At 39.8% G+C, this 14,649-nt stretch overlaps 1 protein-coding gene across 16 annotated transcripts in view; it reads right to left on the bottom strand.

Annotated features, from left to right (window-relative positions):
* The window catches only part of magi2a (membrane associated guanylate kinase, WW and PDZ domain containing 2a), a 369,023-nt gene that overhangs the window by 144,300 nt on the left and 210,074 nt on the right, over positions 1 to 14,649 (bottom strand). For all 16 annotated transcript variants that reach the window (XM_055653114.1, XM_055653115.1, XM_055653116.1 and 13 more), the window contains one exon: positions 13,451 to 13,570. In XM_055653114.1, coding sequence (XP_055509089.1) covers positions 13,451 to 13,570 — 120 coding nt within the window. The remainder of the gene's footprint in view (positions 1 to 13,450; positions 13,571 to 14,649) is intronic.

Genomic DNA, 14,649 nt, shown 5'->3' with positions numbered 1-14,649 from the left:
CTCCACCCTTCCCCCTCCCTCTCCTCTCTCCCTCTCCCTTTCCTCTCCCTCTCTCTCCCCCTCTCTCCCCCCCCCCCTCTCTCCTCTACCCCCTTGCCCCCCCCTCCTCTCCCCCCCCCTCCTCTATCCTCTATTATATTAATATAATATCAAGGGGGTAATTAGCGTGTGTGCGGGGGGAGGATAGTTAGTGTGTGCGACGCTGCATGCCGCCTGCCCCCCCCCCCCCCCCAATGGGTCTGCACGGTCTAGTATTCCTTAAAACTATTGATTGATGCTATGGAAAATACCATATTCTGCTAGAAATAATATATCACATGATATTACTTGGTTCCCTGCATTAACTCTTTGTTATTCATCTGTTATTCTTTGAATTTGTCACAATTAGTCTCTATGTCACCCATTTACTTTCCTTTATGTAAAGTTGTGAAATTAGCATTATTTTATTAACATTCCTTTCTCCAATATAGATATCTCCCGATTGTCCATTCTCTTCTCAGAACTATCATGATCTCTGTTTTTGATGCACATTTTAAACGACCTGGTTATTATTGTCATAACCCAATGGCCAGAGTTGTGTGTAGACCTTGACTGGTGTCAGACCAGCACTGTTTAAAACCTAGAATGATTCAGCTAATTGCCCTATTTCTGTGTTTTTTTTAAATCCCATTTGGTTTTGTTTCAATGCCCCACCTTCTGATAATGATTCTACAATGCCCAATAGTACACTAATATTGCAGCAGTGTACCACAAAGAATAATATGCTATTGCAAATTCTTAGCTTTTTTTTCAGTTGATTGATATCCCATTTACCACCCAAATATTTGGTCCCTGCAGCATTGGCACATGGTAATATGCAGCACACCAATTGTAAGAGGCATTATAGTTACAGTGCCCTCCATAATGTTTGGGACAAAGACCCATCATTTATTTATTTGTCTCTGTACTCCACAATTTGAGATTTGTAATAGAGAAAATCACATGTGGTTAAAGTGCACATTGTCAGATTTTAATAAAGGCCATTCTTACACATTTTGGCTTCACCATGTAGTCCTATAAACAGCAGTGTTTATACATAGTTCCCCTCATTTCAGGGCATCATAAAGTTTGGGACACAGCAAAGTCATGTAATTGAAAGTAGTCATGTTTAGTATTTTGTTGCATATCCTTTGCATGGAATGGCTGCTTGAAGTCCGCGATTGATGGACATCACCAGTTGCTGGGTGTCTTCTCTGGTGATGCTCTGCCAGGCCTGTATTGACGCTATCTTTAGCTAATGCTTCCCCTTCAGTTTTCTCTTCAGCATATAAAAGGCATGCTCAATTGGGTTCAAATTGGGTTATTGACTTGACCACTCAAGAATTGACAATTTTTTAGCTTTGAAAAACTCCTTTGTTGCTTTAGCAGTATGTCTGGGATCATTGTCGTGCTGTGGAATGAACCGCCGGCCAATGAGTTTTGAGGCATTTGTTTGAATTTGAGTAGATAGGATGTGTCTATACACTTCAGAATTCATTATGCTACCACCATCAGCAGTTGTATCACCAATGAGCCTGTACCTTCAGCAGCCGTACACGCCCAGGCCATAACACCCCCACCACCGTGTTTCACACATGAGGTGGTATGCTTTGGATCTTGGGCAGTTCCTTCTCTCCTCCATACTTTGCTCTTGCCATCACTCTGACATAAGTTAATCTTCGTCTCATCTGTCCACAAGACCTTTTTTCAGAACTGTGGTTGCTCTTTTAAGTACTTTTTGCAAACTGTAAACTGGCCATCTATTTTGCGGCTAACCAGTGGTTTGCATCTTGCAGTGTAGCCTCTGTATTTCTGTTCATGAAGTCTTCTGCGAACAGTGGTCATTGACAAATCCACACCTGACTCCTGAAGTTTCTGATCTGTCGGACAGGTGTTTGGGGATTTATTTTTATTATAGAGAGAATTCTTCTGTCATCAGCTGTGCAAATTTTCCTTGACCTGCCAGTCCCTTTGCGATTAGTAAAGTAAGTAAGTAAGTAAGTTTATTGGCCAAGTATTCACACACAAGGAATTTGCCTTGGTGCTCCGCTCACAAGTAACAACATGACATACAGTGACAGTTACGAATGACTCAGAAAATACTAAACATTAATAATAATAAAACATAAATGATAAAACACCATTTGATCAAGTATGTGATCCAACAAAATACCAGATCAAAGGGAGGCTACAGATTTTTGGCTGTTGAGTAGAGCAACTACTCGTGGATAAAAACTGTTTTTAATGTCTGGCTGTGGCAGCTTTGACTGTCCAGAGTCGCCTTCCAGAGGGAAGTGATTCAAAGAGTTTATGGCCAGGGTGAGAGGGGTCAGAGATGATCTTGCCCTCTCCCTTCCTGGCCCTTGCAGTGTACAGTTCATCAATGGAGGGAAGGTTGCAGCCAATAATCTTCTCTGCTGACCGGACGATTCGCTGCTGCCTCCAGGTGTCATGCTTGGTGGCTGAGCCAAACCAGACCATTATGGAGAAGGTGAGAACAGACTCTACGATGGTAGAATTGGACCATCATTGCCTGTGGCAGATTGTGCTTCCTCAGCTGCCGCAGGAAGTACATCCTCTGTTGTGCCTTTTTGACTGTGGAGTCGATGGTAGCCCCCCATTTAAGATCCTTGGAGATGATGGTTCCCAGGAACTTCAAAGACTCCACAGATGTACTGTGGTGTAGTTGATGGTGAGTGGGGTGAGGGGAGCGGAAGCTCTCCTAAAGTCTACAATCAGTCACCAGTGCTCTCTTTCTTCTTAATGATGTCCCAAACAGTTGATTTTGGTAAGCCTAAGGTTTGGCTGATGTCTCTTTACAGTTTTATTCTTATTTCTCAGTCTCATCATTGGCACAACTTTGGTCCTCATGTTGATAAACAGCAATAAAAGTTTCCAAAGGTGATGGAAAGACTGGAGGAAAGACTAGGTGCTGAGTGCTCCCTTATATCTACATTAAGGAGGCAATTAAACACACCTGAGCAATTACAAACGTCGGTGAAGCCATGTGTCCCAAACATTATGGTGCCCTGAAATAAGGGGACTATGTATAAACACAGCTGTAATTTCTACAAGGTGAAACTAAAATGTATAAAAATGACCTTTAATAAAATCTGACAATGTGCACTTTAACCACTTGTGATTTTTTTTCTATAACAAATCTCAAATTGTACAGAGGCAAATGGATAAATGATGGGTCTTTATCCCAAACATTATGGAGGGCACTGTACATACCATGACAACATTAACAGCACCTCTCAAATTTGCAACCTCTATCTCTGGAAAGCACCAGGACAACAGGCACTTCGGAACTACTACCCACCAAAGATTGTGGGAGTACATTTACTAAATGGTTGAAGATAGGTTACTACCATCTTCAGGAGGACAGTTGAGCAATATATTTTGGCTTCCAAGCAACATTCACATTGCCTATATGAATAAAACCAAATCAAGATTCTCTTTTTCACATTGAAACATATATATTACTAGTCAGCACAATCTCAATCGATCAAATTAATTAAATATCTGATCAGCTTCTTTATTCTCCTTGCTAGGTCAGTTACATTTGGAACCTAGAAGATCTTTGCTCATGTCTTACCCTTAATTATATTTGTGTAGAACTGATTACAACATCTCACACATTTTAAATATATTTGACACCCTAGACAATAACCCAATGCAGCAGTAGAGTTCAATGTTTCCTAACATTGGAACTGATAAATAACATCTTCGCCCTTTCCTTAGCTGGGATCAAGTAAGTTTTATAAATTATGCAACTCAGTATCTTGCAATTATAAAGCTAATTTGCTGCACTGTTTAACAATAACGCATACAACCAATTATTCAGAACTCAGAGTTAATTAAGTTAATTAATATCTCATAAAGAAATTTTATATACTGTTTTTGTAAAATAGCCAAAACAATACCATGTAATTATTTTACGTTCAAAATCTGAATGAAGTAAACTATAATAAATATCTAATTTTCATAATTTTATGTCCAGACTCACTCCATTTGAAAATAATAAAACAGGAGTTTCTTTGCCATGGAAGGTAGACATAAAATTCTGGAGTAACTCAGCGGGACAGGCAGCATCTCTGGAGAGAAGGAATGGGTGATGTTTTGGGCCGAGACCCTTCTTCAGACTGATGTCAGGGGAGTGGGCAGGACACGGATAGAATGTAGTCGGAGACAGTACGACTGGTAGGAAGGGGGAGGGGATAGAGGGCTATTGGAAGTTAGATGTTTTTTAAAGAGTGTCGGTGGAGGGACCGTCTAGAGATGGGAATTTTTAAAGTGTGGCAGGAGAGGGACGAGTCTGATTTTTAAAGAGTGTCGGTGGAGGAACCGGTCTAATTTTTTTTTGCCATGTGTGGAACAAAGCAAAATAATGCTCAACATAAATCTTTTACAATGATAAGATTCAGTATCTTGACACCAATAGGAAAACAAGGTTCAACAGGCATCTCACTTCCAAAAAGAGACATCTCTTTAAATCTTATAATGCTTGGACATCGGTCGTCAGTAATACAGATGTGAAATAGCATCGCTGGGTAACGCCAGCAATGGCTGCCACACCAACAGTCTGTCAGTCCCTTCCTTCTTCATTGTTTGTTTATATGTGTTAAATGTGTGTTTTTAGTGTTCTTTAGCTTGTTTTATGTGGGGGTTGGGGGGGGGGGGGGGGGGGGGGGGGGAGAGTTGGGGGAAACTTTTTCTAATCTCCTACCTCGACGAAGATGCAAGTTTTTTTTCTGTATTGTATCTCCGATGGGGCCGAACATCGAGGAGTTGGCGGCCTTTGCTGAAGACCGACTGAGAGTTCCAGCTGCGGGGCCTGCTGACTTAACATCACGGAGCTTGTGATCCCTTTGTCAGGGATCGACCTTTGAGCTCCAACCACGGGTGCCTGCGGACTTTAACATCGCGGAGCTCGCTGTCTCCGGTTAGAGACCGAATTGGGGACTCCAAGCGGCGGGAGCTTCGATCGCCCCGATGTGGGGGCTTTGACTGCCGGCTGCAGGAGCTTTGATTGCCCCGACTGTGGATGGTTCGATGGCCCCGACCCGCGGGAGAATAAAAGAGGAAGAAGTTTGGACTTTATTGCCTCCATCACGGTGAGGAACGTGAGGAATTTACTGTGGTGGATGTTTATGTTGACTTTTATGTAGTTGTGTGTCTTGTTACTTATTTTTTTAGTATGGCTGTATGATAATTCAAATTTCACTGTACCTTAATTGGTACATGTGACAATAAACTGAACTTGAAACCTTGAAATAGTATTTAAGGCTAACATTTCTGCTCAGATCCTCCAAACATTGGCTCCAATTCTTATTCATTTTATGTTGTTTTAAAAATGCTACTTGATCTGATAATAACACCAGATATTTTTTATTGCATAGTTAATGAAGCAAAAACATTTTAATAAAACCAAAAACAACTAAACATGCCACATATTTTGCAGTGATTTTTTTTTCTTACAGTTCCAAAAGTCAGCAAGAACCCATTTGAAGAAAAATTACAACAATGCTACCAGACTGATAAATATAGGGCAAATTAGCTCATTAGGACTGCATGTGAGCTGGAATGTCACATAAAATTACAATTCATTTTTGTTGCTGCTGCTTGTTCTGGCAATATGGTGTCTGTGGTTTTGGAAACTAGCCATTTATTAGCAATCTTTTAACTATTATTAATAAATTATGTTGATATTACAGTAGAAAATATGCATGAGAAAACTTCAAATTAGCTTAGATTTCCATGTAACCTTAAAGAGGCACCCTTAAGCATTTGCAGCTTTATTGAAGTATTTCAGAAGTAAAATTCCAAATTAACAAATTCTAAATTACCTCCATTTAAATTCTACACTTGAAGCAACCAGCTTCTATCTACTTCAACCAACCTTTCAACATTCTTTCCACAAATGTTGCCATAAAACTTTATTCATGCAATATTCATCTATTGAAGACTACAGGCACATTGCACCATCTATACTTTCATTGTCATCGCCTGCAAGCCTTAAAATTAAAAGAATATATCAAGCATAATGGTGGGTCGGCTTTAAATCCTATTCTTAACATGCATATAATATCACGTTAAATGCTGTTAAATACTCCTCCAAGTAAGAGTTTATGTGTCCTCCCTTTGCCTAGCTCGCCTATGATGAATATAAAGACATACCCTGTACTAGTTCCAGAATGAGGTAAATTAACTTTTCTATATCATGCAACGAACCATGTATTATGGCCATCAATTTGCAACACACTAAACGTTCAATGTATGCATGTTACTTTTAGAGTAAAGGACAAGGTAGGTAGGAGTAAAGAATCCTGGTTGACAAGAGAAATCGTGGCTCTGGTCAGGAAAAAAGGAGGAGGCGTGCGGCAGGAATAGGCAACTAGGATCAAGTGTATCCCAGGAGGAGTACAGGGGATTGAGAAGCATACTTAAGAAGAAAATCAGGGGGACAAAATGGGGACATAAGATAGCACTGACAGATAAGATTAAGGAGAATCCAAAGAGATTTTAAGTATATTTAGGTGAAAAGGATAACGAGAGAAAATATGGCCCCTCAGAAACCAGATGCCAAAGGAGATGGGGAAGGTCACCAAAGAGTATTTCTCCTCTGTTTTTACCATGAAGAAAGACATGGGGAACGGAACAATTAATTGTGAATTCTGGAGGTCAGTGCATATTACAATCAAGGAGGTGATGGCCATCCTAAGACATATGAAGCTAGATAAATCTCAGGCCTGATCAAAATATCCAAGACCACTGTGAGAAGAAATTGTAGGAACCCTGGCTATTTGGAAAGACAGGGGTTGATTAGGGATAGTCAGCGTAGTTTTGTGCATCGGTTGATGTCTCATGAATTTGAGTTTTTTGAAGTAGTAATAAGAAGGTTGATGAGGACAGGGCCATTAACATAGTCCATATGGACTTCAGCAAGGCCTTTCATATGATTCCACACGGTAGGCTGCTCTGAAAGGTTAGATCACATGAGATCCCGGGAGAGCTATCTAACTGGATACAGAATTGGCTTCACAGTATGAAGCAGTGAGTGGTGGAGGAAGGTTGTTTTTCAGAACTGCATGACCTGGAGACCAGAAGTGGTGTGCCTCAGATTGATGCTGGGTCCATTGCTGTTTGTCATCTTTATCAACAATTTGGTTAAGAATATACAAGGTATCATTAAGAAGTTTGCAGAAGACACTAAAATAGGTGGTATCATGGACATTGAAGATAGTTACAATGAATTACAGCTGGATCTTGATTCAGCTGGGAAAGCAGACAGAGGAATGACTAATCGAGTTTAATTCATGTGTATGATGTCTTGCATCTTGGGAGGTCAAACCAGGGCAGGAACTTCACAGGGGACTGTAGGTCCCAGGGGGATGTTGTAGAGCAGAGGATATCTAGGAGGACAAGTACATAGCTCATTGATAGTGGCGTTGCAGGTACGTGGAGTGGTGAAGGTAGGTTTTTACATGCTGGCCTTCATCAGTAAAGGAATTGTGTATAGAAGTTGGGATATTATGTTACAGTTGTAGGAGACGTTGGGGGAACCACACTTGTGGTATTGTGTTGTTTTGGTAACTCTGCTATAAGAAGGATGTCAACAAGCTGGAAAGAGTGCAGAGAAGATTTACTTGCATGTTCTGAGGGACTGGGCTACAGGGAGAGGTTGGGTAGGCTAGGGAGTTATTCGTTGGAGCGCAGGACAATGAGGGATGATCTTATAGAGACGTATCAAATCATGAAATGAATAGATTGGGTGATTGGGTCTTTTTCCCCCATGGTAAGGGAATTAAGAACTAGAGGGCAGAGATTTAAGGTGAGACGCGAAAGATTTAATAGGAACCCAAGGGGCATGATAGTTATATGGAACAAGCTGCTAGAAGAAGTGGTTGAGGCACAAGTAATTTGGAACATTTGGAAGACATTTCACCAGGTAAATGCATAGGAAAGATTTTGAGTTACATAGTCACATGCATGAAAATTAGACTGATTCCACCCCGTATGACTATGACTTCCTGTCATGAGAAGAGAGTATATTTCTTTTTACTTATTACCTTTCCTACATAGTGATTGAAATATTTGGTGAGGGATGTAATCTCCTCCAATTAAATATAAATTCTACAACAAAATCCAAAAATGAGGCTGGAAAAAAGCGGTGGCCAATATAACTATCTATAAATAGATAAAAATACCACAGACTAGTGAACCAGAATTAATATCTGCACAGCATGCCTGCAATTTTACGGGCTCTTAGGACGTAACCTGACAGCCATACTCCAGAATCCTACTATTAAATGTGATGGAAATTAGGTTTAATAATTTCATCAATGAATATCATTAACATGCTAACATGCAAAGTATTCATGTAATGTTGAAATTATGGTTTTCTAATTCAAATCAGAATTTTTTTTTAATTTATTGCTGGATTTTGAAAATACATGAACATCTTTCAGTGTAATACAAATTTTCCAATCAAATTTTGAATTTTGGTATATAATTTATTCAATTTATTTATACACTGTTTATAACTAAACTAAACTCAAGAGTTCAAAAGTCAAAATTGTTATTAAATGAATATATTTGTCATGACATTAGATTACTTTCACTTGCTAATAATGGCCTTGAAAGAATATGTTTACAATGAATACAAAAAACATGTAAATTGGAGGAGAATCTCAACATTCTTCATGTAACTAAGGCCACAGATGTCCTTTGTGGCAACTGATAAAAGCAAATGATAAAATAAAATACAAAATGTAAATTTCTTAAATATTCTGTCCACTATGGAATAAATGCAGCAGCTGGAATGTCACTGAGTGACATGCAAATTAAAATCATTTATTTGTACAAAAACAGCTTCTTCTAAACTGTGCCTGCATTTCTGGCATCGTGCTTTTTATGGTCAATTGTCTGTTAAATAAAGACTCCTTGCGCTTTCTCTACATCTCTCAATTCTACATCTAAGATGGAGAAAAAAAAAATCGACCCATTGCATTATTGATAGCTTCAATCAGGCTGATTGTTGTGATCACATCAAAACATGTTTATGACTACCCAGTTATTTCAGGTGTCATAGTGTCAGCTGTTCCAATGTTATGAATTCTATGATCATACTTAAATATAGCAAGTTATTTGTCCCTATAGACAGCATAATTATGTGGATTTTGACCTGCATGGAGAAAGGCTATACCATAGCAGAATGAGTTTTGACACAAATAAGTGGCTCTCCTGAGACATGGATATATTCTCTTTGTACAGACAGTACTTATTGATGTTGAGAGTGATTTTTTTTTAATTTGCTCTAATGCATTATTGAATTATGCCAAAATTGCTCTAGATTCTTGTATACTGAATAGATATCACATTGTGTGCGTGAAATAAAAAAAAACAATTATGTTTCATTGTCCATTATATTTCAACAATGAAAATGATCTCTAGTATCCTAATACTGATGTATATACAACTTGATATAGATGTATGCCATTAATATCCCCTTCAGACATACCTTTTGCATCCCCACTTGCCCGTCTTCAGTCACCTCATCTTGTAACATTTAGATTTTACAGAAACTGAATGGACTAGTGCTGTATTCTTCAATACTGTGCGATTTAAACTTGACCTAACCCAAAGTAAATCATGTTTGTCATAATTTCTGCACAAATCAAGGAAATTATGAAATGCAACCATGCATGTGCAATCAAGGTTCACTCTAGAGCATCACAACATTTTCTCATACATCTAATTGTTATAAAACAACGCGAGACAACTGAAAATCACACTGATGATCATTCCTGTACTTTCCAAAAGTGCTCTGACTTTGTTCAATCTAATATCTGGAGCTCTTCTACAAAATAAATTCCCAATTAATAAACTGAAAGCCTTTTGAGTAAGTGCTTCAGACTAGATGTTGCAGTAAAAGTATGCATCACAAAGTCACAACCAGGTACAACCTCCATTGTGTTGTATGGTGCTAAAATTGTGATAAATGAGACAAAAATTACAATAAAGTCTTCAGGAGACTTCTTCAGTCTTCGCCTGTGTGATAACTGTCAGCTCAATCTGTACAAAACTATGCCATGATGGAGAAGTTTTGAAGCTAGGAGACATCTCCTAGCTTCTGGAAAAGATGATCATAAGTGCAATATTTCTGTTTCTGTTTGGCAGATATCAGCCATCTCTATGCACCCAGAGAATAGAGGAGGTAGACAAAAGTGCTGGAGAAACTCAGCGGGTGCGGCAGCATCTAAGGAGCGAAGGAGATAGGCAAAGTTCCGTGCCGAAATCCGTCTTCAGACTGATGGAGGGTGGGGGGGGGAGAAGAAAGGAAAAAGGAAGAGGAGGAGCCCGAGGGCTCAGGGAGAGCTGAGAGGGGGAGGAGACAGCAAGGGCTAACGGAAATTGGAGAATTCAATGTTTATGCTGCTAGGGTGCAGACTGCCCAAGCGGAATATGAGGTGCTGTTCCTCCAATTTCCGATGGTGCTCACTCTGGCCATGGAGGAGGCCCAGGACAGAGAGGTCGGATTCGGAATGGGAGGGGGAGTTGAAGTGCTGAGCCACCGGGAGATCAGGTTGGTTAATGCGGACTGAGCGGAGGTGTTCCGCGAAACGATCGCCAAGCCTCCGCTTGGTCTCACTTGGGAGTAAAGGGAACTGATGTGATTCCTATGCTGGGATTAGACATAATAGGCTGAATTGTCTCCTTGTAGGAAGGCATAATGGCACAGCTGGTAGAGTTGCAACCTCACAGTTCCAGCAACCTGCATTCAATCTCGACTTCTGATGCTGTTTTGGTGGGGGTGATTATTCATGTAGAGAATAAAGTAAGTAGAGTGCAAATGGATGCTTGATAGTTAGCAATGATTCCGTGGGCTGAAGGTCCTGTTTCAGAGCTGTAAAATTCCACAAATACGTCGTTTCATAGGTCCCCAATTTAGATAAGATGCAACATGCAATACATCCCAAAAACAAGTTAAACAACCTTGGTAGTAATCACTTTCAACTTTCACACCACCAATCACAGTATTATTATTTCCCACCCTTTCTTGGAAACCCGTCAGATGTCCAGACTGTAACAATAACCTTTTCTCATCTTTGATGCCAGGGGTCCGCTGAATATTTCTCTTTTCTTATTACAAATTTAGGTGGAATCTCTTCTATTTTGATTATGTAAAGCTGTGCTATGAGATGCAGAGCAGATAATTGACAGTCAACTCTTGAATAGGAATATTTGGATTTTACGATCACAGTAATAAATTTCCTTTTACAATCAATTTATGAAATTAAAATTTGCTCAATTATAACTCTTAAACTTATTGGCGTGGTGCACTTCAAGCTTTATGGGCACTTCCCAGATCTCTTTAGCTCAAAATAACTTGGTCATTTATTGCAAGTGAAAGCCTATAGCAGTTCAATGAGGATATCTAGGACATTAGTAAATGAGAGAAGCAATAAATTATCTCCTTAAATAATGGGATTAAAGAAGTAGGCGTAGAACTGAGGAATGACTGAAAAGAAGGGTGAATCAGAGTCAGTGAATCGGTGTTAAATCATTTAGCAAAGGAGAAATAAAGATGGAAAGAAATACTGAATTAAAGGGGGGTGGGGAGAATGCTTGTACAAAGAAAAAATACTTATTATCAGTTGGCATTTTGGAGGTTTCTAACAACAATTTATGAACATTGAGAATGAGATGCCACCGCTTAAATTACTAAAATTACTTTCCAGTGATGAATTTAATAGGCAATCATTCTGGAAATACAGCAAGTTCTTCAAAATAATAGTTAACCATTTGTTAACTATTTCCGCTCAAGCGGCGCTGTTGAACGGCTGCGGCTCGCCTGCAGTCCGTCTGACTTTACTTTTTTTGTTGATTTTTTCTGTCTTGTTTTTGTCAAATTTTAGTTATTAGGCTGTGTTATGTGTGGGGAGGGGGGCTGAAACATGGTTTTCTGTCTCTCCCTTCGGGGGAATGCGACTCTTCTTGTCGTATCCCCCCTTCTCTGCCTCCGTCTGCGCTGAGGCCTAATGGCGGAGCTGGCGGCCTCCAACTGCGACCGACCTCGAGGCTCCGGAAACAGAGCCAGCCAGGAGTCACCAGCGCGAGGCTGGCCGTCTTCGAGCTGCGGCGGCGGCGTTCCAGTGGCAGCGACACGATTCGGGGCTGAGACGGCGCTCCGGTGAGGGCGGCCTGGCTCGGGGCTGAGACGGCGCTCCGGTGAGGGCGGCCCGGCGCGGGGCTGAGACTGCGCTCCGGTGAGGGCGGCCCGGCGCGGGGCTGAGACGGTGCTCTGTTGGCTGAGGCGGCGTCCAGGTCTCGGCCACGGGCCAGTGGACGACATCGTCGGGAGCTCGCAGGTCACAGGCTGGTGCCTGTTTTCCGGAGCTCACGCGGCAACAGCTGCGTCCGCTGGACTGGAGGGTGGCAGCTTCGACCACCTCGGGCCGCAAAGCTTGAACCGGCCCGTTCGCAGAGCTCGGTTGAGCCGCAGGACTGACTACCATCGCCCGGTGGGGTATCGCCTCAGCGCAGAGGGAGAATGAGGAAGGAAGAGACAGTAACTTTAAGATTTTGCCTCCATCACAGTGAGGAGGTGCCTGGTGAACTCAGTGGTGGATGTTAATTTGTGTTTATTGTGCGTTTTGTTGTTTATTATTATATGTATGACTGCAGGCAACGGCATTTCGTTCAGACCAAAAGGTCTGAATGACAAATAAAGGATCTAATCTAAATGTAATCTAAAGTTATATGTTGCCTCTAGAGGGCATGGATAGTTATAAGCAACAATTTTAAGATTTACAGTTCATTGTCTAATTCTAAATCCCCCCCCCAATGTGTAGCTTGACTTGCATATAAATCATAGCAAGCATCACAAACATGCCTACTTGTTCAGCAAAATCCAAACTATTGTGATGTCATTGTTTTCCCTAGTTTCAAAACTTGGCTTTAAGTATTTTGTTCTGGAAATATAGTTCATAATTCACCAAAGAATAATTTTAGCATTAGTGCTAACGCTGGAATTACAAATATTGAGCAAGTCTAATTCCTGCTGCTCTTATGGGCGGCACAAATGCATTAAAATGGAAGCGGTTAGTGTTCCAATCATTTGAATATCCAATGTATTTGACTATTCTGTATTCCTCTAATTATGATTCTACAGAAGAGGTAATTTATTAATAACATTAGCGGAACGCTATCCAAAAATATTTGATATCAATACCAGCTATGCAATAAACTGTTACTGAGAATATAATCAGAATCACGAACCCGACTGCAAGGCTGAAATACTGTATCCTTGGTGTTACAATCTGACATTTATAGGAGATATGATGAGTGGAATATATGGTTACTATCTGTGAATCCAGCATTGCAAAGGCATATATCTGTCAGGAGTATCTAGAACAATTTTAATTACCTTCATATGTTCCACTTTCCAATAGTGTACCACTTTTCTCAAGTTCCGTAAATTCTTCCACAGTCACAAAATTGTAGTCAACACCAGGGACCTCCCCCTCTTTAGGTGGCCTTGTTGTGCCTAAGAGTAAAAACAAGGCAAATGTTTACCACAGGTTCAGTCAGAGGCACAATGATTCAGTTTTCAAAATAAATGAGCAAGAGTTGTGATTATAAAAGCTAGAAAACAAATAATATAACAGTAAATCCAACAGAACATTGTAGTTATTCATTGTTTAACAAAATAGCTTAAAAATTAGAACAATTAGTCTCTTTACGTATATCTTCTCTGATATACATTCTTGGTGCAGGTTTTTTATGCATGTGGTCAAATTTATGAATATATTTCCAATTATTATAAATGCCACTTTCAATAATGATTTTTAAAACCGTTTTCAAAGGTTCATTATATAGAAAGATCAGATTGTTTCATAACATAGCAATGTTACAAAATTTTGAGATTTAAAAAATCAAGTCTGTAATTTATCCCATCAGATAAAGCATAAAAATAAGTTTAATTTGACACCTAATTCACTTTCATATCTCAAGTATTTAAAACGTTATGGCCATTTTCATACTCGGAAATAAGCATCGTGTTCCCTATTGATTTTCTATGGACATAACAAAAAAGCTGTGATCGTGTGCAGTCAAAAGCCCATAACCTTCTTAAAAATTAAGAGAACTGAATGAAATTTTCAGTTATCGTAGATTGAACCATTCTGAAACAAATATAAAATAATCTTACTTGAATGACCTGAAATTAAAGCATATAATTAGTTAGTTACCCACGTGTAGCTAATTTCAAACTTCAATTACTAGATCTAAACATCTATCCATTTCTTAATAAATGATTAACATTTTTAAATAGCCTAAGTGTCCAAATAATATTCATAAATAATTCACAATAAAACATGATTTTTAAATGTCATTTACATTAATTTATAGGCCAAATGGAAGGAATTTAGTGTTCAATTGCTGTAAATTAAAGTAAACTAAAGAGTTTCGACCGCCCCAACGCAGGAGTTTCGATCGCCCCGACGCGGGAGCTTCAACTGCCGACTGCGGGAGCTTTGATCGCCCCGACCGCGGGAGAAATAAAGAGGAAGAAAATTGGACTATTTTGCCTTCCATCACAGTGAGGAATGTGGGGAATCTTCTGTG

Source organism: Leucoraja erinacea, chromosome 22 (assembly GCF_028641065.1).
Source record: "Leucoraja erinacea ecotype New England chromosome 22, Leri_hhj_1, whole genome shotgun sequence".
Lineage (NCBI taxonomy): Eukaryota > Metazoa > Chordata > Chondrichthyes > Rajiformes > Rajidae > Leucoraja > Leucoraja erinaceus.
This window is presented reverse-complemented; position numbering and strand designations above follow the sequence as displayed.